Source organism: Peromyscus californicus, unplaced genomic scaffold, assembly GCF_007827085.1.
Source record: "Peromyscus californicus insignis strain IS unplaced genomic scaffold, ASM782708v3 Scaffold_9__1_contigs__length_137607984, whole genome shotgun sequence".
NCBI lineage: Eukaryota > Metazoa > Chordata > Mammalia > Rodentia > Cricetidae > Peromyscus > Peromyscus californicus.
In genome coordinates, this window is record NW_026294617.1 from 72,487,631 (window position 1) to 72,513,861 (window position 26,231).

General features: G+C 42.4%; 1 protein-coding gene across 1 annotated transcript in view; it reads right to left on the reverse strand.

Moving 5' to 3' along the window:
• Snx27 (sorting nexin 27) overlaps positions 1–26,231 on the reverse strand; it is an 89,458-nt gene that overhangs the window by 53,458 nt on the left and 9,769 nt on the right. The window contains 1 exon segment of the mRNA XM_052730167.1: positions 8,715–8,946. Within this exon segment, the coding sequence (XP_052586127.1) occupies positions 8,715–8,946 (232 nt within the window).

The window sequence follows — 26,231 nt, forward strand, 5'->3', positions numbered from 1 at the left end:
AAAAGGCCATGACTAAGGAAGTCATAAGCTCTAGAGAGCAACCTATTACTGTGGTCCTGCTAAATGAGCACACTGTCAAATGGTCTTCTAAATAATTATGCTTATACACTCAGATAAATGCTTCCTTCAATCCTGGCCAGAAAAGCTGCTCTCTTCAATGAGCAGCAGTTAATGCAGATTGATAATCAGTCAAAGTGCTGAGGATAAGTAACCATTCAGTACTCAGCCATAAATGAAACATCTGTATTAATTCTTCCTCAACACAGGGCTCAGGAAACAATGTGTAAGGGTGTGTGTGTGTGTGTGTGTGTGTGTGTGTGTGTGTGTGTGTGTGTGTGTGTAAGAGTGTAAAAGCCAAAGGATGAGAAGGGTGCTGTGAAATGTTGCCTTCTGGACATGACATGAACTCTCTACAGTTATGGTCACCTGCACAACATCAGTCAACATTCCAACAAGAAGCACCAAGACTCAGTGGGTAAACAAACAAACAAACAATCAATCAATCAATAAGGAAAGGACCTGAAGGGGAAGGGGGAAATGTCAGGGGGCTTTAGGGAAGTTGAAGAGAGATTTGGAGTGCATTATCATCAAGATACATTGTATTGTTTGTAAGTATGAAACTGTCAAAAATAAGATTTGATTAACAAGAATTTACAAGATTTACCAACTGTACAAATACATGAAAAGTCTAAAGTGAACAAGATGCCTCGGTGGGTAAAGGCGCTGCTGCTGACAAGGCTAATGACCTTGGTTCAATGCTTGGAACTCACACAGTAAAAGAGAACTGACTCCTACAAGTTGTGCTCTAGACTTTTGGACCTGTGCCCTGGCATGCATACCTGGCATGTACATGCCCCCCTCTCTACACACATACACGCATACACGTACGCACGTACGTACATGCGCGTACACCAGATCCTATACAACAAAAACAGGAAAACTAAAAGTCAATATCCTTCGTGAACAGACATGTAAAAGCTTTTCAACAAAATACTAGTAAATCAAATTGAACACATAAAATTATAGATGAACAAATAAAAAATGATTCAACATATGCAAATCAATAAACATCCTATCAAATAATGAATGCTAAAAATCACCATCATCTCAACACATTCAGAGAAAGCATTTGCTGAAGTTCAGCATTCCTCCAAAAAAAAGCTTTCAGCAAAGTATACCAGGACTGTGTCTCAACACAGTAAGGACTATATAGGACAAACACACAGCCTAAATCACACCCAATGAGGGCAAGTTGAAACTGGTCCTCTAAGATCAAGAACTAGGCAAATATGTTCAATTACTCTATATTGATCATTACACATTACATACAAGTATTTGCTATGGCATACTGTACCCCACAACTATGTAAAATGACTGTGTCAGTCAATATTAAAAAAAATATATATATATAATCTAGATGTGGTAACCTATGCTCATAATCCTAGCATTTGAAGACTAGGTTGGAAGAATTGCTAGCAATACATAACAAGTTTGAAGCCAACCTGAGCCATTACATAGAAAGACCATATGAGAAATCTCTCTCTCCCTCTCCCTCTCCCTCTCTTCCTCTCTCTCCCTCTCTCTCTCTCTCTCTCTCTCTCTCTCTCTCTCTCTCTCTCTCTCTCTCTCTTTCTCACACACACACACACACACACACACACATACACACACGAATGTGAATGCATACACACATGTGTTTCTGAGACAGTGTCTCACTCAGTAGTCTAGTCCAAGCTGGTCTGGAACACATGTAGACTAAGCTACCCTTTAAACTTTCAGCAGTCCTCCCAGATCTGCCTCTCCCACTTCCATGCTTCATCCCAGTGCTGGAACTACAGGTGTGAGCCACTATGTCCAGCTACAGATTTTTAAGTACACATACAGTAATGACTGGAATAAATTATAATAAGGGGTTTTTTTATTTTTATTTTTTTTTTTTGAGAGTCAAGGTCTGATCATTTATTTGTTACTCTTATGGGCTTATTTTTGACTGGATTCGGACTTAGAAGTAGCTCTCAGTGAAGAAAGCCTATGTCTCTTAGCAATCTGTTACTGGAGTTTTTCTTTTGTGGTGATATATTGTGTACCCCAATAAACTTGCCTGAGGATCAGAGGACAGAGCCACCCACTAGATTAGACATGGAGGCCAGACAGTGGTGGCACACACCTTTAATCCTATCATTCAGGAGGCAGAGATCCATTTGGATCTCTGTGAGTTCAAGATCACATTAGGCTACATGAGATTGATCCAGTATAGGAGAGAAACAGAGCCAGGCAGTGGTGGCACACACCTTTAATCCCAGCACTTGAGATCTCATGCCTTTGTTTGGGAAGCACACACACCTTTAATCCCAGGAAATAATGTGGAAGGACAGAGAAAGGTACATAAGGCATGAGGAAACAGGAACTCTCTCTCTTTAGGCTGAGGATTTCGTAGAGGTGAGAACTAGTGGCTGGCTGTTCTGCTTCTCTGATCTTTCAGCTTTCACCCTGATATCTGGCTCTGGGTTTTTTATTAAAAGACCATCTAAGATTGAACAACATTCTCTTGGCTGAAAGTTTAACATATTCTGGAGCCTCCTCATTTTTCTTGGTGTGCTGTTTCTTCAGAGTAGAACAACAGCATTTGTGTTGCAGGACACATGGAGTAACAAGACACTAAATTTGGGGTGCTTTGGTAATGAACTTCTAACCTTTGTTTAGGGGCTTTCTGACAATATATAGGTGGATATCATCTTTTGAGAGATTGAAAAGCTTTCAGATTATGCTTTGGACCGCAACTGCCAAAGCACAAATCCAGTAATAGCCTTTTCAATAATAACCAAGTTAAGAACACTCAGGTTGACATCCACAATATATCCACAAACAGACCTGTGCTTCCTCTCTCCAGTTCTCCTGGGTCTGTAACAAGAATGCTCCCAGTCAACAGCAGCTGCATATTCCACCATGAGTCAAGACACCTTGTTTGTTATTCCTACCACTGACTGCACCACATGACCCTTCCACTCTTCACCCAGAGGATCAGCAGCTACTTCTATGGCCATTCAATTCTCAGACAAAGTACAAAGTCTGTGTTCATCATCCACTTCAATGGGTTTTTGACAGCCAGTAGTTGGGAAGGGGAGATTGGCTTCATCCTGACTCAGCCGACCTCCTAGAAGGTGTCACAACAAAGAGCTAACAATAGTGTGTGTGTGTGTGTGTGTGTGTATACATATAAACTTGACCCTCATAATACACCCAAAAAATCGACAAAAGTGGATCACAGATTTGAAAACATAAAAGTGCTATACTGTATGTGATGGCTGATCTTTGTTGTCAACTTGACTACATCTGCATGCAATCAACTAAAACCCAAGCTGCTGGGCACTCCTGTGAGGGACTTACTTTCTTTCTTTCTCCCTTCCTTCCTTCCTTTCTTTTTTTTAAGTTTTTTGAGACAGTTTGTCTGTGTAGCCCTGGCTGTCCTAGAACTAACTCTGTAGACCAGGCTGGCCTCAAATTCACAGAGATCCACCTGCCTCTGCCTCACGAGTACTGCGATTAAAGGAAAGCGCCACCAACACCCAGCTGAGAGATTTTCTTAATCAGGTATTTTTTAAAGCAGGAAGATCTTCTCTAAATCTGGGTCATACCTGGTGGTAGCTCACATAAAAGGACATGGAAGGTCAGGTAGTGGTAGTGCATGCTTTTAAACTCAGCCCTCAGGAGGCAGAGATAGGTGGATCTCTGAGTTTGAGGCCAGCCTGGTGAATTCCAGGACAGCCAGAGCTACACAGAGAAACTGTATCAACTCCCCCACCATCAAAAAGAGACTTGGAAGAAGGAAGCTTTGCCTTTTGCCTTTTGCACTCTTGTTGGTAAGTTCATCTATCCTGTTGCTGCCAACTTTTTCAGGATGCCAATGCAGACTGAAGACTAGCAGCTCTCCAGGAATCCTCCAGGGCTCCTGCACCAAATTGGGACCGCAAAGACATCAGCCTCATGAATGGAACAACTACTGGATTCTCAGCCTTTCCATTGTGAGACAGCCACTGTTGACAACCCAGACCACATCCTATAAGCCAGTCCAATAAATCCCTCCCCCACACACATATATGTTAAAAAGGAATTTCTATCAGTTCTGTTCGTTCAGAAAACCTTAACTAATAAGTACACCATTTCGTGGAATTCTAATGAAGTTAAAATAAAATATAGGTTCATAATACAACACAGGTAAGCCTTGAGAACAGCTAAATGAAATGTTCAGTATATGTCAACTTATAGGACAGAAAGTAGACTAGTATAAGCTGGAGCTGAAGGAAGATGGAAGGTCTAGGGGAATGATGGCTATACTGCATAGTGCATCAAAGTAATGAAAATGTTGTAAAATTGATTGTTGTGGTACAATCTGTAAACACTCTAAATACCACCAAACTATACAATTTATATGAATGATTATAGTAATGGTTTATACATTATTACAAAAATAGTTAAAGTAACTATAAAACTTTTATAAGATAGCAGAATAATAAAGTCAAGTGTGGTGGTATATAGCTAGAGCCTCAGCTCTCAGAAGACTAAGGCAGGAGGATCATGAGTTCAAGGCCAAACTAGGCTCTATGGTAAGACCCTGCTGAAGAGAGATGGGTGGGAGGGTTGGCATTCTGGAGTTCAGAAGCTTTACTAAAACATGAAATGCATTACCAATAATTAAAATTTGACAAAGTGGACTTTATCAAAATTTCTAACTTTTGTTCTTTAAAACACTTTAAAAAATAAAAGGGCGCCGGGCGGTGGTGGCGCACGCCTTTAATCCCAGCACTTGGGAGGCAGAGGCAGGCAGATCTCTGTGAGTTCGAGGCCAGCCTGGTCTCCAAAGCGAGTTCCAGGAAAAGGCGCAAAGCTACACAGAGAAACCCTGTCTCGAAAAAACCCAAAAAAAAAAAAAAAAAAAAAAAAAGGGCAAGCCACAGACCAGGAGAAATACAAAACATCTAAGAGAGAATTTATATCCAGTATACATAATTCTTATTCACAAAATAATAAAACTCAAACTTTTAAGTGGACAGAAAATTAGCAGAATCTTCACATCAATGATAACACATGAATGGCAGTTAATCATAAGGAAATCAATTCATTATCAATGAGTTATTGGCTAAGTATAAATTAAAACTAAAGTGGGATACCACTATACCCACAAGAATTTCCACAGTGGGGGCTGGAGAAATGGCTCCATGGTTAAGTGCACTTGCTGTTCTTGCAAAAGATCATACCAGGCAGCTCACAGCTTCCTATAATTCCAGCCCAAGGGATCCAACACCCTCTTCTCACCTCTCCAGGCACCTACAAACAGTTGGCATACACTCACAGAGACACAGACACACACACAGACACACAGACACACACACACACACACACACACACACACACACACACACACACACACACACAAGTAAATACAAAATACAAATAAATCTTAAAAGACTGACAAGACGGCTCCACGGTTAAGAGAATGTCCTGGTCCTGAAGAGAACCCAAGTTGGGCTCCATCTAGAGGCTCACAACCAGCTCTAGCAGGATCTGAGACCTCTGGCCTCAACACTGGCCCCTGTGGGCACTTGCACACAGACACAAACATATACACTCACTCTCCCCCTCCAGCCCCCATCTCAAAAATAGCAGAAAATAAACCTCTTTAAAAAAAATGAGGAAGACTAAAGCTCAAGGCTGTAACGCAGTGGGAGAAATTATGCTTAGCAAGTATAACACCCTGGGTTCAGTCCTGGCATAAATAAATAAAAAACAAAGGACAAACAAAGACAAAAAAGACAGGCCAGGCACAGTGCCTCACCCCACTCTCTAACTGAAGCACTCGGGAGTCTGAGGCCACACCACTGTGAGTTAAATGCCACCCAAGGACACCTGGCAAGTCCCTACCTGGGGGGAAAAAAGTATTAAAATACCACATATTGAGGTTATAGAAAAACTAGAATTCTCTATTGCAAATGAAAATGAAAACATGACAAAGGCACTTTTGAAAAGTAGTTTGTCAGTTTCTTTTGAGTTTTTAAACAGGGTCTCCTATAGACTGGCCTCAAACTTTCTGTGTAGCTGAGAATGACCTTGAACTGCTGATCCTCCTGAGTGCCGAGATCACAGGCATACTCTACTACACCTGTTTCTGTGGTGCTAGGGACTGAACCAGAGCTTCATGTAAACTCGGCACAGTTCCTCCCACTGAGTCACACCTCCAATCCAAGTCTGGCAGGGATTTATTTGTGTGTGTGCAGTGGACGTCGGAGTGTGTGCCTGAGTGCAGACCTGTGTAATGCGGGCGTACAGACAACAGAGGGCATTGAATGTCCTCCTCCATCACTTTCTGCCTTGTTAGCTGGAGGCAAGGGCTCTCGTTTCTCAGGCAGTCTGACAGCCAACAAGTACTAGAAATAGTCCTGTCTCTACCTTCTACAGTGTAGAGTTACAGGTGAGCAAGAAACCATATGCAGCTTATTGCAGAGGTGCTGGAATCTAAACTCAGGTCTTCATCGCAGTGCAGCAAGCACTCTTAACCACTGAGCTATCTTGTCAGCTCTGACAATTTCTTGTAAGGTAGAGGGTCAGTGAGAAGGCTCAGCTGGTGAGGGTGCTTGCCACAAAGCCTGATGACCTGAGTTCAATCCCTGGAACCCACATGGTGGAAGGAGAGAACCAATTACTACACGTTGTTCTCTGACCTCCAGACACCCATGTACACCCACATCCATACCCAACCCCCAACACCCAAATAATGTAAAAATTTAATAATAATAGAGGTGGAAAGGATGATGATCTCAGGCCTCTACATGCACACACACACACACACACACACACACACACACACACACACACACGCACGCGCACGCGCACACACACACACACACACACACACACACAGTTGTAGTAAATAATCTTTATTGGTAACCTGACTGGATACAGAATCACCTTAGCGATAACCTTCCATTTCCAATGAAGTTGAACTTGAGGGAAGGACTCCCCTGAATGTGGGCACAATTCCTAGGCTAAATTGAAAAGTAGAAAGAAGAAAGTGAGTTAAGAAGCAGCACTGGTCTCTCTCTGCTTCCTGAGTGTGGATGCAGTGTGACTAACTGCTTGATGCTTCCACACTGCAGCTGGAAGCACCCCAGTCACCACGCCTTCCCTAATGTGGCAGTCCTCTCAAACTCAAAGCCAATAAACCTGCGATTCCTCAGCTTCTTTCCGTCAGGTATTTTGTTGCAGCAACAAAAACAGTAACTAATACACATACATATTATATGTTTCCATGTGTCTGACATTAAAAAAAAAGAGAGCGCAAAATATAGAGACAGAAAATAGATCAGGGGTGAGCAAGGGACAATAACTGCAAAACAGAGCAAGGAGATTTGGGGCATGATGAAAATATTGTCCTTATTGTGGTAAGAGATAAAAGACTATGGACATCATTAAAACTGGACCTCTAGCTAGATGAATGATGAAACATACAGAAATTTGGCTAATACAGCAAGCCTTTTACAAAAGAAAAATTAGTAGTTTCATTCCTTGTCTCAAGGCTACAGAAGTTGCCAAAGCCATAGGTAATTCTCAAAGGTTCCATAATCAATCAGCTCTCATTTCTAAACTTTGTGTATAGCTCTAAGAACACAGAGACCATGCTGACACAAAACCCATGTGCAATTATTCCCAGCTAACTTCAGCGTTCTGTTCACCTCCCCATTGGGAGGAAGAATTCCTCAAGCGTTCACTGGCTCATTCCTACAGAAGGGACAAATCCAAGTTTCAGAGGTGCTAACTTTAATCAGCAGATCAGCCTTTTATAGAGTGCTGACCCCGGAACTTTGCACACGATAGTTAAGCACTCTACCCACTGAGCCATATTTCCAGCCCTACAGCTCTAAACACCTGTGGTCCGTTTGCCAATATCTAACAGAACCCACTGCATTTCCACAAAGGATAAAAGAATTAATGCTTATCATGTCAACGTTTCTGAAACAATCAAAGGCAAATAAAACATAGTGCAAACGAGAGAAAACAGTCTGGAATATTAATAGTAACTACGTTTTGAAGACCAAACAGCATCAGGAAATGGGCTGTCACATATCACCTAAAATTCAAGATGAGTTCTACTAATCCACAATAGCTACAAAATAGAAATGTGTAAATAGCTCACGGGAATTACAGTCAGAGTATATTAGGACCACAGAGAAAAAACTCAGGAGTCATTCATGCACATAGACATCACCAAGAAATGAAAAGGAACAAGATATGGAAAGGAATAAGTATAGGGATACACAGGTTTCAAAATAACAAACCTCTGTATTATCCGAATATTTTGGAAAATACCTTTCAAAATTAATCTTGGTCTATAGCTCAGAGCCAACAGTAAATCAAACAATTAGCAAAGACATATGGCAAAAGAAATTCATGTATTTTTACAAAAGACCAGGATACAAACTTGAAACTGTCAGGAAATAAAATGTAATTGTACTTAAGCAGAAACAGGACTCTTCATTAGTGTTGGTCCATCCTGCAATAAGTCAATCAGTGCCAAGATGTTCTCTGAGTGAAACCCAACTTCCTGACAGACAAACTCACCTAGGTAGCAGCAGTCTTTTATTTTACTGCTTGAAATATAGTCATGAGAGTGAGGGAAATAAAAGCTCGATGTTTGAGGATCAAGCTGGGCTGACACTCACCACAAACTTCTCACCATTCTGCTCCACATGTTTGTATGTGGGGACCGATATGGGCACTGCTTGCTTTTCTGTGTAATCATAAAATGACTGTCCCAAGGAGTCGTCACTGGGATCTAGGTTGTCAGCCTCATGAGGAGGTACAGACAGCACTGTCAAGATCAATTCCTTCTCTCCCGCTCGGATCAGGTCCACCACCTGCTTGTGTGTCGCCCCCTCAACATTCACGCCGTTCCTACGGGGAAAAGGGAAAAAAAACAATCCCATAAACCACAAGGGTCCAAACACTTTGTGACTCCACCCCCTGTCCCCACTCCAGGGTCACAGTATGAACTATGAAATCAGAAGATTCATCTGGTTCCAGGAAAGCTGTCTGTCTTTCCGGAATCTAAAGTGAAACTCTGTGAACTTATGGCAGGGAGAGAAAATGCCAACACATGAGAGACCTATCCTCTCTCTAGTCTAGAATCAGGAAAGCCGTAGGAAAGACAGACGGTGCTGCTGGGAAGAAACAAAGCTCTTTCAGCTAAACAGTCTACTCTCCTCACCTTAACCAGCCATATGTACAATGTAATCAAAGCGGCTTGATAATTCTCCCATTTTTATCATAGTCTGTTCTCCTACACTTCACAGAAATTTCCTAAGATTTATTTTTATTGTTTTAACTATGTATATGTGTGGGTATGTGCATGTGAGTGCAGGTGCCTGCAGAGGGCAGAGGCCTGGAGCTAGAGTTACAGGCAGTTGTGAGCCATCCAATATGGGTGCTGGGAACCAATCTTGGGTCTTCTATAAGAGCAGTATGCACTCTCAACCACTGAGTCATATCTCCAACTTCAGGAATTTTCTTGGAGAAAAAACAAAAAAAAAACCCTGCCAGGCACTGGTGGCACACGCCTTTAAATCCAGCACTCAGGAGGCAGAGCCAGGCGGATCTCTGTGAGTTCGAGACCAGCCTGGTCTACAGAGTGAGATCCAGAACAGGTACTAACACTACACAGAGAAACCCTGTCTCAAAAAAAAAAAAAAAAACAGGGGAAAAAAAAAAACAAAAAACCTCCCTTAGCCAGGTAGTGGTGGCACTGCCTTTAATCCCAGCACTCAGGAGGCAGAGGCAGAGTTTGAGGTCAGCCTGGTCTACAGGACAGCCAGGGCTACACAGAGAAACCTTGTCCTGAAAAACAAAAACCAAAAAAAAAAAAGACAAAAAGACCTTCCCTTTGTAGAGATTTAAGTGTGTATGTGTCCCCAAGACAGCTCCTTTACATTAAATATCTATTTTCCCCATATCTCCAAATTCCTCTTCCTTTATAGCAGCTCATTATCTTGAAAGTTAAAAAGAATTAAACTGCACATAGACTGGTTTCCTCTCTCTCTTGGCTTTTAAAGGAGCACTACTTCTCTAAGTGACCCAACTTCCTTTGCTCTCCCAGTCAGTCTAGATAATCTCTCAGGATTCTAGCTACCCATTTCCTGCTCCGTACATTTCACTCAAAACTCTGTAAAATCACCCAAACCAAGAAATACACACCTACAGTTATACAGTAAATCAACCCCACTCATGTTCCTGCTGCTCACTTGTACGCAAGGCTGAAATAAGGAAAAGTGTAAGATCTGAAAGAACACCACTCTGTCAAGAAAGATGCTGAGTCTCACAGCCCTCAACAAACTGAACCACCTCCTGAGCAGCTGACCTAACGAGCTGCCTCAGCAAAAACCACGGGGCAGCTGGCCTGGAGGGTCCATCCCTACACGGCTCTCACGAGAGCTCACTTCCAGATGTAAAACTCATCTACAAATGTAAAGCCTTTTGAGTTAAATTATTTTTTCAGTTCTGTTCCAAACCATTAGGGTTTTCCCTTCCTGAAAAGAAAGAATGCTAAGGTTCCTAAGAAGCCTTCCGCAGTTTTCAGTCACGCAGTTTCCAGGCTCGCCTCTGTCAGAGTCTGGTATCTGAGCAGACAGGAGAGGCCTCAGCTAGCCTCCTCCCTTATATTCAGTCTAACAATCTAGCCAGTCAATCCAGCTGGGTATGGTAGGACACAATTGTAGCACCCAGGAGGCTGAAGCAGGAGGATTGCCTCAATTCTAAGACCAGCATGGGCTATATGGCAAGACCTGTCTCAAAAAACTTAAAAAAAAAAAAAAAAAATCTATGATCCTCAAAAGTCTTGACATTTCTCAAACTAAAATTCTAATTATAAGCAAACTCTTAAAAGTAGTAATTAGGGAGGGGGGGAGAACAAGGGAATCCGTGGCTGATATGTAGAACTGAATTGTATTGCAAAATAAAAATAAAAAAAAAGTAGTAATTAACCAAAAACAGTCAGTTCTATATATAAAAATTAAGGGTCCCTTTGCTGATGGAAATCCCAACTCGCACAATCTGAAGAGAAACCAGAAGATGGAATTCCAACTTTCCAAATGTAACCCCAGCTCTGGAGGCAGAGGCGACAGAGTCTCTATTTGCAGGGTGACAAGAGCTGACAGTTTGAAGAGCCAAAGAAAGAGCAGACAGGAGGAAGGAGGAAAGCAAACTGTGCAGGTGTATACAGCTCAGTCATGGAGAGCCGTGTGTGGGGGGGGGGGTGTATACAGCTCAGCCGTGGAGAGCCGTGGGGGGAGTGTATACAGCTCAGCCGTGGAGGCGGGGTGTATACAGCTCAGCCGTGGAGAGCCTGCTGGGTTCACTTTAGAGTTGGGGGCTGGCAGAACACTGTGCATGAAGACATTTGAGGGAAAGGAGAAACTGAAACCAAAACTTATGGGTTGGCAAAGGAGTTCACCTAGTTCTTTGGGCTTAGTACTTCTGAGAAAACTAAACTGTAAAGGTTAGAAATCAGCACAGAACTCATCTATCCTTAGGAACCTTAGCTTATTCACAAATATCCATTTTAATTTTTCAATAAAATAGAAGACATAAGACATCTCAGAGACTGAACAATACCCTAGATGCTAACAAGATTTTTTTGTGAACTTATCCTCAAATCTTACTTTTTTTAGTCCCCAACTTTTTTCTTTCCTTTTTTTGGGGGGGTTGGTTTTTTGAGACAGGGTCTCTACAGAGCCCCATATTTTCAAGCCTTTACAGGGTTTTTTGTTTATTTTAGCAGAGCAAACACGGATTTACTAACGAGAGGAAAGCAGGAGCAGGAGGCCCTCCAAGGGAGGCATGAGCACATTTTCCAGCTTTCCCTGACAGGATCCCACAAGCGGCCACACCCTGACTGAGTTCTGCTGCTGCAGTTCCTCTAGTGTGGGCTTTACGGCATATGTCACCCCACTCAGTCTTGGAGAACTTTGTACAGGCTTGGGAGTTAGGGGCCCTACAAAATCTATACGCAAAAGTATATTTGTGTCATGTGTCTTTCTTTGAAGGGAGAAGTTCCATAGCTTTCATTGGTTTCAAAAAGGAATATGTGGTCTCCAAAAAGATTTAAAACTACTGATTTCAGCCAGGTAGTGGTAGCACACACCTTTGATCCCAGCACTCGGGAGGCAGAGGCAAGCTAATCTCTGTGAGCTCGAGGCCAGCCTGGGCTACAGAGTGAGTTCCTGGACAGCCAGGGCTACACAGAGAAAGCCTGTCTTGAAAAACCAAAAGAGGGAGAAAAAAAAAACCCTAATGATTTCAAAACACAACTTTACTAAGTTGTCAACAGAAATGAACTACTCCTTGAGTCACTCACAAAAATTCCCCCTGAAACTGGCCACAGTAGCACACACTTTTAATCCCAGCACTCCAGAAGCAGAAGCAGGCAGACACATCTCTGTGAGTTCAAGGCCGGCCTGCTCTATATAGTGAGCTCCAGGCCAGTGAGACTGTGTCAAAAACAAATAAATCCAGAAAAGACTCCAGAGAAATTTAAGTGAGTGCTATAAACAGCCAGAGAGCAAAGGGAACAGCTTAAGTTCCCAATCTTTGTTACCAAGAATGTACTTCCAACTGGCTAACATCCCAAAAGCTTCACTAAAAAAAATTAATACAGTCAAGAGGTGGGGATACGGCTCAGTGGTGGAGCATGTGCACAGCTTGTATGAGCCCTGGATTCAACCCCAGCATCACAAATGAAAAAGACAACACAAAACAGGACAGGACTTCTAGTGTTTTGTGTCATAGCCTAAATACATTTGCTAACATTTACCTGGCTCAACTGCAGAAAAAATGCTATATACGCCTCAACTTAAACAAAGAAAGAAAGTCTTTCATTCTCCAGAGAATGAAGTCAGCAAAAACTCCAGGCCACCGTCTGATCTGAAACAGGGCCCTCCCTCCTCAGGAATTTCAAGGACTTCACAATCATAAAGTATTAGTCATGGGCTGGAGAGACAGCTCAGCTGTTAAGTGCATGTGTATACCGCTCTTGCAAAAGACCAAGGTCAATTTCCAACACCCACCCACATCATGTGGCTCACAACCACCTATAACTCTAGCTCCAGAGGCATAGGACCCCTCCGGTCTCTGACAGCACTGGCAATCACATGCACATACCCAAACTCATTCACACAAACACACACTCACACTTAAAAATAATAAATATTTTACAAAGTATTAGTCATAAAAATTTTGGTATGATACATTGTTTTCTACAAGAATACTAAACCAGCCGGGCGGTGGTGGCGCACGCCTTTAATCCCAGCACTCGGGAGGCAGAGCCAGGCAGATCTCTGTGAGTTCGAGGCCAGCCTGGACTACCAAGTGAGTTCCAGGAAAGGCGCAAGGCTACACAGAGAAACCCTGTCTCGAAAAACCAAAAAAAAAAAAAAAAAAAAGAATACTAAACCAGATTCAAATTAAGTATGGACCCCAAACTTGTACAAACATGGGCATAAATAAACGCAAAGTAGAAACGGGAAGTTTCAGCAGTGCAGACATCTGGTTAAAGCATGTGCTCTGGTGAATTAGATATGCTTGGGGTTTGAATACCAATGACGCCGTCTAACAAATAAGAGCTTACTTAGTATTAGGTAACTTATTCGGTCTCACTATGCCTCAGTTCCCCAATCCATATAAAAAGCCGCCAATAACATCTATGGCTAATGAAGTGGCTATGAGGACTAAAGTGAGCTGTAGCTCTGGAACATGGAGCCACTTGATAAAGCTATTAGTACTGGATATCCACACCAGCAAATGGGCTGGCAGAGTTCAGTTCTCCAGGACGATAAAACCTCTTCCACCAGTTTTGCTTGCCTTCTTTCTTTGTAACATAATCAGGAATTCATCCGAAAGTAAGTGATTACAAAATAAGCAAGCACAAGAGAACCACACAAGTCCCACAAAAAAACACAAAAGGATCTGAGACTGGATAAGACATACCAATCTATGCTTTTCCACAAAGAAAGTCAGTATTTTCAATGAACTATCAAAAATAATTCAACAAATATGTGGTGATTAAACAAATAAAACTGAAGCTATTATAGAATGAGGAGGGTAAATGTAGGGGTGGAGAGCTGGCTCAGCAGTCAAAAGCACTCTCTGCTCTTGCAGAGGACCTGAGTTCAGATTTCAACACCCACATCCAGCAGCTTACAACTGCCTAGAACTCCACTTCCTGGGATCCAACACCCTTTTTTGGCTTCCTTGGACACCTACATGCATGGGTGTAAATATACACATATACACACACACAAACACACACACTTCCATATAATTAAGAATAAATAAACCAGGGGGTGGTGGCACACTCCTTTAATCCCAGAGGCAGAGACAGGCAGATCTCTGTGAGTTCAAGGTCAGCCTGGTCTGCAGAGCAAGTTCCAGGACAGTCAGGGCTACACAAAGAAACCCTATATGGAAAAACTAAAAAAAAAAAAAAAAAAATGCAAATAATAAACGAACACATTTTTAAAGATGCTAAGCATACAGGTACTCACTTTAAAACTCTTTCAACTTCTTGGTGTTTGAAATTTTTCATAAGAAAATGCTTTATAATGAAACCCATAAAAAAGACCAAAATTTTGTTTCCTTGGGAATCTAAGTGGTACTCAAATTAACTGGGTGTTTTCAGCATTGTAAAGATGCACTTGATAATTTTAATGAAATTCTCATTTTTTACTTTGAGATCAACGTCTGACTCCAATGGAGAGGCTTTTAGCTAGCTAGTGGAGTGACTTCAAACACTACTTCCAAGTCAACCAAAGTTAGCCAGCTGAGGAAATTACAGAGCTAAGGTAAACACTCCCAGAAGCAGAAGAAAGTTCTAAATAGTCAGGGTTTGTACCCTGCTTCTGAAGGGAGCTGAACATAATGAAACATAATGGGTAGAAACATAACAAAGCAAACTGCTATATATGCCAGGGAAAGGAGCCATTCCTATACAAGAAGCACAACATATTTTGATCCTTGTGACACGCAAGAGTAATTAAATGACAATTAGTCCCTCAAAAGCAGTCCTTTAAAAGTAGACAATAGCCGGGCGGTGTGGTGCCTTTGATCCCAGCACTCGGGAGGGAGAGCCAGGTGGATCTCTGTGAGTTCGAGGCCAGCCTGGTCTACAGAGCGAGTTCCAGGAAAGGCGCAAAGCTACACAGAGAAACCCTGTCTCGAAAAACCAAAAAAAAAAAAAAAAAAAACCACAGAGAAACCCCGTCTCGAAAAACCAAATAAATAAATAAATAAAATTAAAAAATAAAAGTAGACAATAAATCATATAATTGTAAGCAATAGAATGCTTTTCAACTTTCTACATTAAAACACAATGGCAATGTGCCCACAAGAACTAAGATTTTAATTGACAAGAGCACTGGGGAGATGGCTCAGTGAGTAAAGCACTTGCTATATAAGAATAAGGACCTGAGTTCAAATCCCAGCATCCACGTAAAAAGCCACGCCTGTAATTCCAATAATGGAGGAGGGAGATACATAGATCCCAGGAGTCAGGACAGCTGAAAGGTCAAACTTCTGGCTCAGTGAGAGACCCTGACTCAAAAGAACAAGTACCACACACAGCAATGCAGTTAAGATCTCAAGGTCCTCCCATGGCCTCTGCATACACATGAACAGGCTTGCACACTACAATCCATATGCAACAAACACACCAACAAAAGACACCAAGTTTTACAAAGATGTAAGACAATTGGAATTCTCACACACTGCTGATAAGAACACAAAACATTGTGTAGCTTGATCTGCTTCAGGGCCCCTGGCAGTAGGACCAGGATCCATCCCTGGTGCAGGAGCTGGCTTGTTGGAGCCCACTACCTATGGTGAGACACTTCACACAGCCTTGATACAGGGGGAGGGGCTTGGACCTGCCTCTATTGAATGTACCAGGACCAGGATCCATCCCTGGTGCATGAGCTGGCTTGTTGGAGCCCATTACCTATGGTGAGACACTTCACACAGCCTTGATGCAGGGCACAGCCTTGATGCAGGGGGAGGGGCTTGGACCTGCCTCTATTGAATGTACCAGGCTCTGCTGACTCCCCATGGGAGATCTTGCCTTCTTGTAGGAGGGAATGGGGAATGGGTTGGGGCTAGGGGAGGAGGTTGGAGGGGCAGGAGGAGGGAAGAGGGGGATCTGTGATTGGTATGTAAAAATGAATAAAAATTTCTTAATTAAAAAAAAGATTTGAAATGGGGGGAGGACATAAAACAGTGTACTCATTTTCTTGTGCCAATACTACACAATCTACCAATTCCACTCTTATGTTTACCCACAAGAAATGAAAATATGCCCATGCAAATGACTATAGGTAAACAGTTCATTGCAGCTTTATTCACAATGTTCCAAAATTGAAAACAGCCCAAATTTCTACCAAAAAAAATCGGAAGCAGGGGCTGGAGAAATAGCTCAGCAGTTAAGAGGATTTGGTGCTCTTGCAGAGGACCTGGGTTCAAATCCCAGCACCCACATGGAGACTCATAAACATCTTTAACTACAGTTCCTAGGGATCTGATGCCCTCTTCTGCATTCCATGGCAGCAGGCATGTACATGGTGTACATACATATATGCAAGCAAAACATTCAAACACATAAAATAATAATAAATAAATTTTTAAAAATATTTAATGATTATATGTAAACACGGGAAAAACTTAAGTGCAAAAAACAGATCATAGTTTCTTATACATGTAAAATTAAAAATACTATTAACCATGATTATAAACATCAAATATTTTTGCCATAAAAAGGCATAACTAATGAGCTGGGCATAGTGGCACACATTTTTAATCCCAGCACTTGGGAGGCAGAGGCAAGCAGATCTCTGTGAGTTGAGTACAGCCTGATCTACACAGAGAGTTACAGGTCAGCCAGGGCTACACAGAGAGACCCTGTCTCAAAACAAACAAACAAAAAAAGACAGAACAGAAGGCTGGAGAGATGGCTCAGTGGTTAAGAGCACTGGCTGTTCTTCCAGAGGACTTGGGTTCAATTCCCAGCACCCACACAGCAGCTCACAGCTGTCTGTAACTCCAGTTCTAAGGGATCCAACACCCTCATACAGAAATACATGTAGGTAAAACATCAATGCACACCAGATAAAGTATTTTTTTAAAAAAGACAGAATAAGCAAAATATAAACGAATGAGTTAGGGTGACTAAAATAGTATCTTAAAATTTTAACATAGCTGTTATATTATCTCATATAGACAGAACTTTTAAATGAGCCCTACTTTTCTAGACTATATCCTCTTGGAAACAGGGTGTAAAACTTTCTAGCTAGAGAGACAGATTCCTGTCACACCAGAAGAGAGACAGTCCTTTGAGTTTTCACTGCCCACTGCCCAGCCATTCAGGACAGCTACACAGACCAGAAACTGAACTGTAAACACGGAGCTGCTGGACACAAAAACAAAGTCTTCAAAGTTAATCACCTGAATGGCCTTGAGCTGAGACTCAGATGTGCACTAGCAAAACACTTAGATGAAAAGGGGGGAGTTCGAACAAGTCTAAATAAAACTACTATTCCAGACAACTACTGTCAAAGAAGTTTTGGAATGCTTCAGAAATAATACAATTTGTATTTATACCTTAGAATAACCTATTGACAAAATGAGAGAAACCCAAGTAGACAAAGGTGACCAAAGGCTTCGAAAATATTCAGGTGTTTTCTGACAAGCAGTAAAATCTGGTCAACGGTATTTTGGGTGGTCAACAACTTTTAAAAGTGTAAAGTTATCCCAATTACTATTTTTGTCTTGTTTTGTTCTTAGTATCTCAGTATGTAGCCCAGGCTGGCCCAAAGTTCCGGCGCTCCCTCCCTCAGCCTTCTATGCACTACAACTACAGGCATGAGCCCCTTTGCCAGCTCATCTCAATTACTCTTATGCCAACTTCTATCATCCAGAAGATAGGACCACGACTTCAAGATGTAAAAATCCTTGAGGAAAGTACTACAGACATAAAATCCGTGTTCTTTAAAATTATAATTGCATTTCTGAGAACATATACTTAAAAAATCACCAAAATATAAGCTCAATAAACTTCTCTTTTTTGGGGGGAGGGGAGGACGGACACAGGGTCTCATTTGTAGCCATGGCTGTCCTAGAACTTACTATGTAGACCAGGCTGGCCTTGAATTCACAGAGATCTTCCTGCCTCTGCCTTCCAAGTACTAAGATTAAATGCATGGGCTACTATGTCCAGCTAAACCCAAGAATTTTTTAATGACATATAAAACAGTCACAAATATATATCCAGAGCATAAATGTTCATGCTTGTTAAGCAAAATACTGTTATTTGGATTGCATCTACATTTCTGTTCTTATTTAATAAATGTGTTTTTTAAAAAAGAAGAACCAATGCCCAGGAATTATCTTGGTCAGTAAAGTCCTTGTCTCACAAGCATGAAGATCTGAGTTAGGTTCCCAAAACCCACAAAAAAACAAAACAAAACAAAACAACAACAAAAAGCCAGGCACCCCAGGTATGGTGGCTATGCCTTTAATTTCAGCACAGAATTACTTTCAAGAGGCAGAAGCAGGTGAATTTCTGTGAGATCAGGCCTAGCTTAGTCTATACAGTGAGTTCCAGATCAGAGAGCAGCATAGAGTTAGACTGTGTGTGCATGTATGTGTGTGTGTGCGCATGTGTACCTATGCGTGTTTGCATGCTTGAGCACACTCTTGCAGAACTGTAATCTCGGCACTAGGGAAGTAAAAACAGTCAGATCCTTGGGGCTTGCTGGCTAGCCAATCCAGTCTAATGTGTAAGCTTTGGGGCAATGAGAAACAATGTCTCAAAGGAAACAGACATCATTTCTTCATGTGTGTGTTTACTGAGTGCTCACACGCTCAAGTGTCTATGCATGTGTAGGCCCCAGGTTGACGTCAGGAATCTTTCTTAAGAGACAGCCACCTCTTCTTCTTAAAAGAGTTTCTCAGTCAAACCCAGAGCTCACCAACATGCTAGTCTGGCCAGTCAACTTGCTCAGGGGTCCCTCTGCCTCCACTTGCCAAGGCTGCAATACAGGAGACCCCATACCCATGTGGTATTTATGTGGGTTCTGGTCCTCTTGGTCTTGTGGCAAGAGCTTTAACCCTTGATGCGCCTTTCCCAGATTGTGGACAGAATTTCTGAGGCTAACACTCAAAGTTGTCCTCTAGCCTTCACACGCACACACACACGCATGCACACGTATACATGTACATTTAAACATACGTGAACAAACTTCTGAAAAACTGTACTATACACAGACCAAGGTTATGAGTCAATGGTAGGGAGCCTATCTATCAATGCATAATGCCCTTGGTTTGGATTGCCAGCACTGCTCTAAATACATACATACATACATACATACATACATACATACACAGACAGATAAAATGAACAAGTACCGTAAAGTTGAAAATTTAGTTGCAGGGAGGAAACACTGCTACAATCCTAGCACTCAGGAAGCTGAGGCAGCAGGTTTCAAGCTGATTTCAAGGCTATTCTGGGCTACAAAGCAAGTTCAAGGCCAGTGTGACTTAAGAAAAAAGCCCCCACAGGAAGTAGCACTACTAAGAGATGTGGTTTTGTTGGAATAAGTATGACTTTGTTGGATGGATAAGTGTTACTGCGGAGGTGAGCTCTGAGGTCTCATATATGCTCAAGTCACACCCAGTGTCTCAGACCACTTCCTGTTGCCTGTGAGGCAAGATACAGGAACTCTCAGCTCCTTCTCAAGCCCATGTCTGCCTGCATGCCACCATGCTTCCCACCATGATGATAACAAACTAAACTTTTGAACTGTAAGCCAGCCCCATTAACTGTTCTCCTTTATAAGAGTTGCCATGGTCATGGTGTCTCTTCACAGCAATAGAAACCCTAAGACAACCAATCTCAGATACATAGTGAGATCCTGTCTCCAAATATATATGTGTGATTTGGTGTTTGAAGATGAGACTTTAGATCAATACTAAAGACATGGTCCACAAATGCTGAGGGTTGACACAGGCCTTTAATCCCAGCACTCGGGAGGCAGAAGTAGGAGGATCTCTGTGAGTTTAAGGCCAGCCTGGTCTCAGAGTGAGTTCCAGGACAGCCAGGACTATACAGAGAAACCTATCTCAAAAAAAAATAAAAAATAAAAATAAAATAAAATAAAAACAAAGTGCCTGTATCTAAATACATGGCAATCTCTTCAAACTCAACAACCCAATTTATCATAATTATTTACTTATTGAGGGTATGACATGTACATGGCATTATGTGCACATAGAAGTCAAAGGATAACTTTTAGGAGTCAGTTCTCTCCTTCCACCATACGGGCCCCAGGATCAAACTAAGGTTACTGGGCAAGTAACTTTTGGTGGCAAGTGCTTTTATCAGCTGAGCCTTCTTATTGGCCCCACAACTCAAATTAAAAATGGGCAAAATATCTGGGCAGACATCTCACTAAAGATATGCAGATGGAAATAAATATATGAAATGATATTCAACATCCATCATGGATGAATTCCAAATCAAGACAATACATGGCATTAAATACAGCTAAAAGTCCAAACTGATCGTGTCAAATACCAAAAACTAGAGATGTGGAACAAATACCATTCTCCTTGCTGCAAGAATGAAAAATGGCACACCTGCTTTGTATGGTGGTTTGAATAAGAATGGCTCCTATAGGCTTGTGTATTTACATGCTTAGTCCCTTATTAATAAACTGGGGAAGATTAGGAGGTGTGGCCTTGCTGAAGGAGGTGTGCCACTAGGGGTGGGCTTTGAGGTTTCAAAAGCCCATGCCAAGCCCTGTGCGCGCGCGCGCGCGCTGCGCGCGCGTGTGGCGTGTGTGTGTGTGTGTGTGTGTGTGTGTGTGTGTGTGTGTATGTGTGTGTGTGCCTGCTGCCTGAGGATCATGATGTAAAGCTCTCAGCTACCTCTCCAGCACCACGTCTGCCTGCCTGCCACCCTGCTCCCTGTCGTGATGATATTGGACTAACTCTAAACTGTAAGCAAGCCCCCAGTTAAATGCTTTCTTTTATAAGAGAAAGTTGCCTTGGTCATGAATTCTTTTCACAGCAATAGAATGGTGACTTTGGAAGGCAAGCTGACAACTTTTTATATAATAAAGTTTACCATCCAACCCATCAATCATGCTCCTATGCAATGATCTAAGTGAACAGAAAAATTCACATCCACACAAAAGACTCTCCACAGATGCTTTAGAGCACCTTTACTCATAATTGCTCCAAAGTACAAGTAGTCAGAATGTCCTTCAATGGGAGGATGAATTAGCAAACTGGTTGGAGCACTGACTGCTCCTACAGAGAACACAGGTTCAGTTCCTACCACCCACATGGCAGCTCAAAACTTATAAACTATCTAACAGAATGAACTTTAACGTACACAATTTTTAAAAGCCAGAAGAACCCTAGACTATGACAAAATAATCCACTTTTATCTCAGAGTATTTAAATAAACTCAGGTCATCAAACAGGGTGGAGAAAAAGACATGGACCTAAGTAATCGGAAGTGGAGTCCACAAGCCTAAAATCAAAAGGAGTCCACATCTGTCAGTAAACTTCCTTCTTCAAGGGCTGCAAGTCAACAATTCAGCTATTGCTATATATGAATACTGGAATATATCTACATACAGGAATGGAATGGGTTTTTGTTTTTTGTTTGTTTTTTAATCGTTAGCAAAAACACAGAAGACAAGAAAATGTATAGCAGGTGAGAGAAACCAAGTTTCTCACTGTTGGAAGAGGCAAGCCAGTCCGAGCTACACAGGGACCCTGCCTCAAAAAAGAAGAGGTACCTTGACTCAAACTATAACCACCAAAATAAATACAACACAACCAATAAATAAGTACAAATACAAAACACCTCGATTTAATCTAAGTAGGTGTCATGTTTGGTTAAGGAGGGACAAAACAAATGTTATCTGCACACAGGTCAAGTTGCACACTCTCAGCCCTTTGACAAATCCTTTGGCGCTTTGCTTTGTTGAGGCTGGCTTCAAACTAGAGATCCTGATGCCTCACTGTGTTGCACTGGGCTCTTTCGTGTCTTTTTTTAAGAATCAAAAGCAAGTTTTCCCTTTTGTTCTTAAAGTCTCACCATGTAGCCCAGGCTGGCCTCGTGGCAATCCTTAAGTCTCCAAAGTGCTGGGTATACCACTATATCTGGCTTTATCAATATTTTTGTTTGTAAATGTGTACGTGTGTGTGTGTGTGCATGTGTGTACATATGCAGACATCAAATCCCTAGAGGCTGGAGTTACAGCTTTTATAGGACACCTTGCTTAAGATCTAAACTCTGGTTCTCTGACTGCAAAGTAGGTGCTCTTCACCGCTGAGCCATCTCTCCAGCCCTTACCAATATTTCTAAAGCATTTCCAGCCAGGTGTGGTGACACACACCTTTAATAGCAGCACTCCAGAGGACAGAGGCAGGCAAATCTCTGTGAGTTTGAGGCCAGCCTAGTCTATATAGTGAATTTCAGGACTACATAGGAAAGCCCTGTCTCTAAATACAAAACAAAACAAAAACAATGAAAAGTATTTCCATGTAGAAAACTGACACTGGGCAAAGAGAATTTTAGTAACAGTCAAAACTGGCCCTGGCCAAACTGACCAGCCATATAGGTCAGCACCTGCTGCTCCCAAACTGGGAAAGGATATGTGCTGCACTGCAACTTGACCTCTGGCTGCCTGTTCGCCCAAAGCGTCTGCCTGAGGCAAGGAAAGGACAGAAGGCTCACCCTCTCCAACTTAACACCTCCAGCAGAACAAACAGGGGTTTATTGCTTAGGAAATAATAAAAAGTTCCTTAAATCTGTAATTACAAGGCAATCAGTTTACAAATACAATCTATTCAGGCAGATTTATTTCTGGGAAATGAATCAATTTGGCATTCAGGAAAATAACTATAAGGCTTTAAGATATTTTTCAGACTATACAAATATAATCAAGCTATTCAGGAAAAAAGTTTGGCAATTACCTGTGAAGCCAAAATTTTTTATCAATAATAAAACCAAACTCATTCATTTCCCTCCTACTAGATTATAAAATTCCAGGAGCTGAAGACACAGCTCAGTGGATATGAGGGCTTATTCTTTTTTGTTTGTTTGTTTTGAGACAGGATCTCTTTATATAATTGTGAATGTCCTAGAACTTGCTATGTGGACCAGGCCTGGCCTCAAACTCACAAAGATCCACTAGCCTCTGCCTCCTGAGTGCTGGGATTAATGGGATGTGCCACCTTACCCAGCTTGAAGATTTATTTATGTGCATGCTTGTGTATGTGTGTGTCCACGAGGTACAGAAGAGGGCAATGGTTGCTTGAGTAACAGATGGCTGTGAGCCCCTGCAATGTGGGTGCTGGAAACTGAATCTGTATCCTCTCCAACAGCAGCAAGTGTTTTAACCACTGAGCCATCTCGCCAGTCCTAAAGGCTTATTGCTCTTGCAATTAAATAGCATCTTTTAATATACATATATATGTATATATACAACAACCCTCATAGTATATTCAATAGACAAAGACCTTGCACACTTTGTAGATGAGTAAACTACCAGAAGTGCATTTCCAAACTTTTCAAGGTTATCATATCTTCCACACTCTCCAAATACTCAGTCTGTCTCCCAATTTTAAAACTACATTAAAGCCTAGACAGACAGACTTAATAAACTTCTGCTGTATTGAGGAGCAATTTCCTTATTATTTATGTTGAACAGTTCTGTAATAACCGGCCTGAAAGCAGCTGGAGAGTATTCATGCAAGCAGCTAACTCCTACAGATGGCTCTGTACTTTTCCAAAGGGAAGCAAGCAAATCAATTGTGTATGGAGTCCATAGGATACATAGATCTGGGTCAGACACGCCAATCTAGCACATTGTGAATAAAGTTGGGGGTACAGTGCTTTACAGTAGAGCTGATCCTGTTGGAAGAGGCGCAAGTGAGAGAGCCCTGAGGGTGTTAAGAGTGGGATAGCTGGCCACACCCCCTTTGTTTGCCATGTGGTGAGGGTGAGAGAAATATGCCCTTCCCCACCCTGACCCTGCCACCTGTGGTGGACAAGGGAGCTGACTCTCCCCCTTACCAGCTGCAGGACTCGGGAAAGCGAACCCTGCACCTCGCCTGGGCAGCACAGTAGAGCTGACCCTGTTGGCAGAGGTGTGGGTGAGCCAGCCCTGATGTTGTGAGCATGGAAGAGCTGTCCCCATTATGCATCTGTCCTGTGGTAGCATGGAGGGGGAGGGGAAGAAATGCCCCCCCACCAATACCTGAGGCAGGTAAAAGAGCTGGCCCTGAGGTCACAAGAGCTGGAGAGCTGTCCCTGCTCCTCATCAGAGTGGCCATACACCTCACGTAGGCAACACAGTAGAGCTGGCCCTGAAGGTGTAGGTGTGGGAGAACTGACCCTGAGGACTTGAAGGTGGAGGTGTGGGAGAACTGACCCTGAGGACTCGAAAGCAGGAGAACTGGCCCCGCCCCTTGCTCATCACTGCAAGGGGTGAACTAGCCAGGGCAATGCAGGAGAGCTCACCATGGTGGTCAGGACAGGAGAGCTACCCAGAACCAGGGTTATGAGATAGCCTACCCCAACATCCACCCCATCTGTGATCTGTTGGAGCACCTAGAGGGTGGGGAGCTTGGTCCTACAGACCCAGGACTGCAGGATCTTTACAACACAGGGCAGCAACCGGCTGTCCAGGAAGAGTCCCAGTGAGGGCCAGTGTCGATGGTGTAGCAGAGACCGGGGGCCTCCAACCAGACCAATGATTCTCTGCAGTGAATGCCTGCATATAAAAATGTATGAATAAAAGAGTTTACTGTGTGACTCACTGTAGCACACTGCAGCTTCCATGATGAGATTTTTCCTTCCTTTTCTTTTTTCCTTTTTTTCTTAGATTTTTTTGGGGGGAGAGGGGAGGCATGATATGAAGGACACAAAGAGTAAACAAAAAGAAAAGTTTAAAAAAAAAAAGAATGAGTGTTTTGGCATGCATAGACCCTGGGTTCAACTCCAACACAAAACAAAACAAAAACAAGTTTTAGCTAGCTTAAGCAAAAACAAAACATTTTTAAAAGATGTTTCTCTTCTGGGTGGTGGTGGCGCACATCTTTAATCCCAGCACTGGGGAGGCAGAGGCAGGTGGATCTCTGTGAGTTTGAGGCCACCCTGGTCTACAGAGCAAGTTCCAGGACAGCCAGGGCTACACAGAGAAACCTTGTCTTTAAATATATATATGTATATGTTTCTCCATTGGGTATGATGGCTCATGCCTTAACCCCAACACTCAGTAGGTAGAGATGGGAAAACATCAAGGACAGGCAACCTGGCTACACAGCAAGTCTGAGGTCGGCTTGAGTAACCTAATAAAACAAAGCTGCATGTGGTAATGCATGGGATGCAAGTGATCAAGAGTTCAAGACCAGCTTCAGCTAAGTAGTGAGTTAGAGGCCAGCCTGGGCTACTAACCAAACAAAACAATATTTTCACAATAATAGAAGTTCACTGAAGGACAAACATAAGGACACTCAAACACACAGCCTCATTCAGCAACTCAAATACTCAGTGACAGGTACATCTCCTCCAGTGAGGGGAACCTTACTTGGCTGGCAGAGGCAGTAGTAAGAAATGACATGCACACTACCTGACATTTAACTAAGAGCATCTCACAAAACTAAGTACTCTTCACATTCCTGACACAGCAGAACTTTACCCTTCTCACACTGAAGACAGACTTAGGCATACATTTTAGTACCATATCAACTTCTCATCTTTAGTCACCTCAACTCCCAACAAGCTATACCAAAACAAAAGGTTTAAGATTTATTTTTATGTAGGTCTCTGTGTGTTCACACAAGTGAGAGTCAAAACTGTTGCCCAGAAGCCAGACATAGGTATCAGATCCCCTGGAGCTGATGAGCTGCCATGTGGGTGCTGGAAACTGAACTCTAGCCCTATGGTAAAGAAGTTACTGCTCTTAACCCCTGAGCCATCTCCCCAGCACTGCCAACAGAAAAGATTTAAATTCCAGGTGGCATCTTACAGTCGGAGACAGAGAAAAGCAGAGCTAAAACAAGGCATCATAGGCAGGGCCCTGTAGCATGTGAGGATGAAAATGCTATAACACAGTGATAAGCAG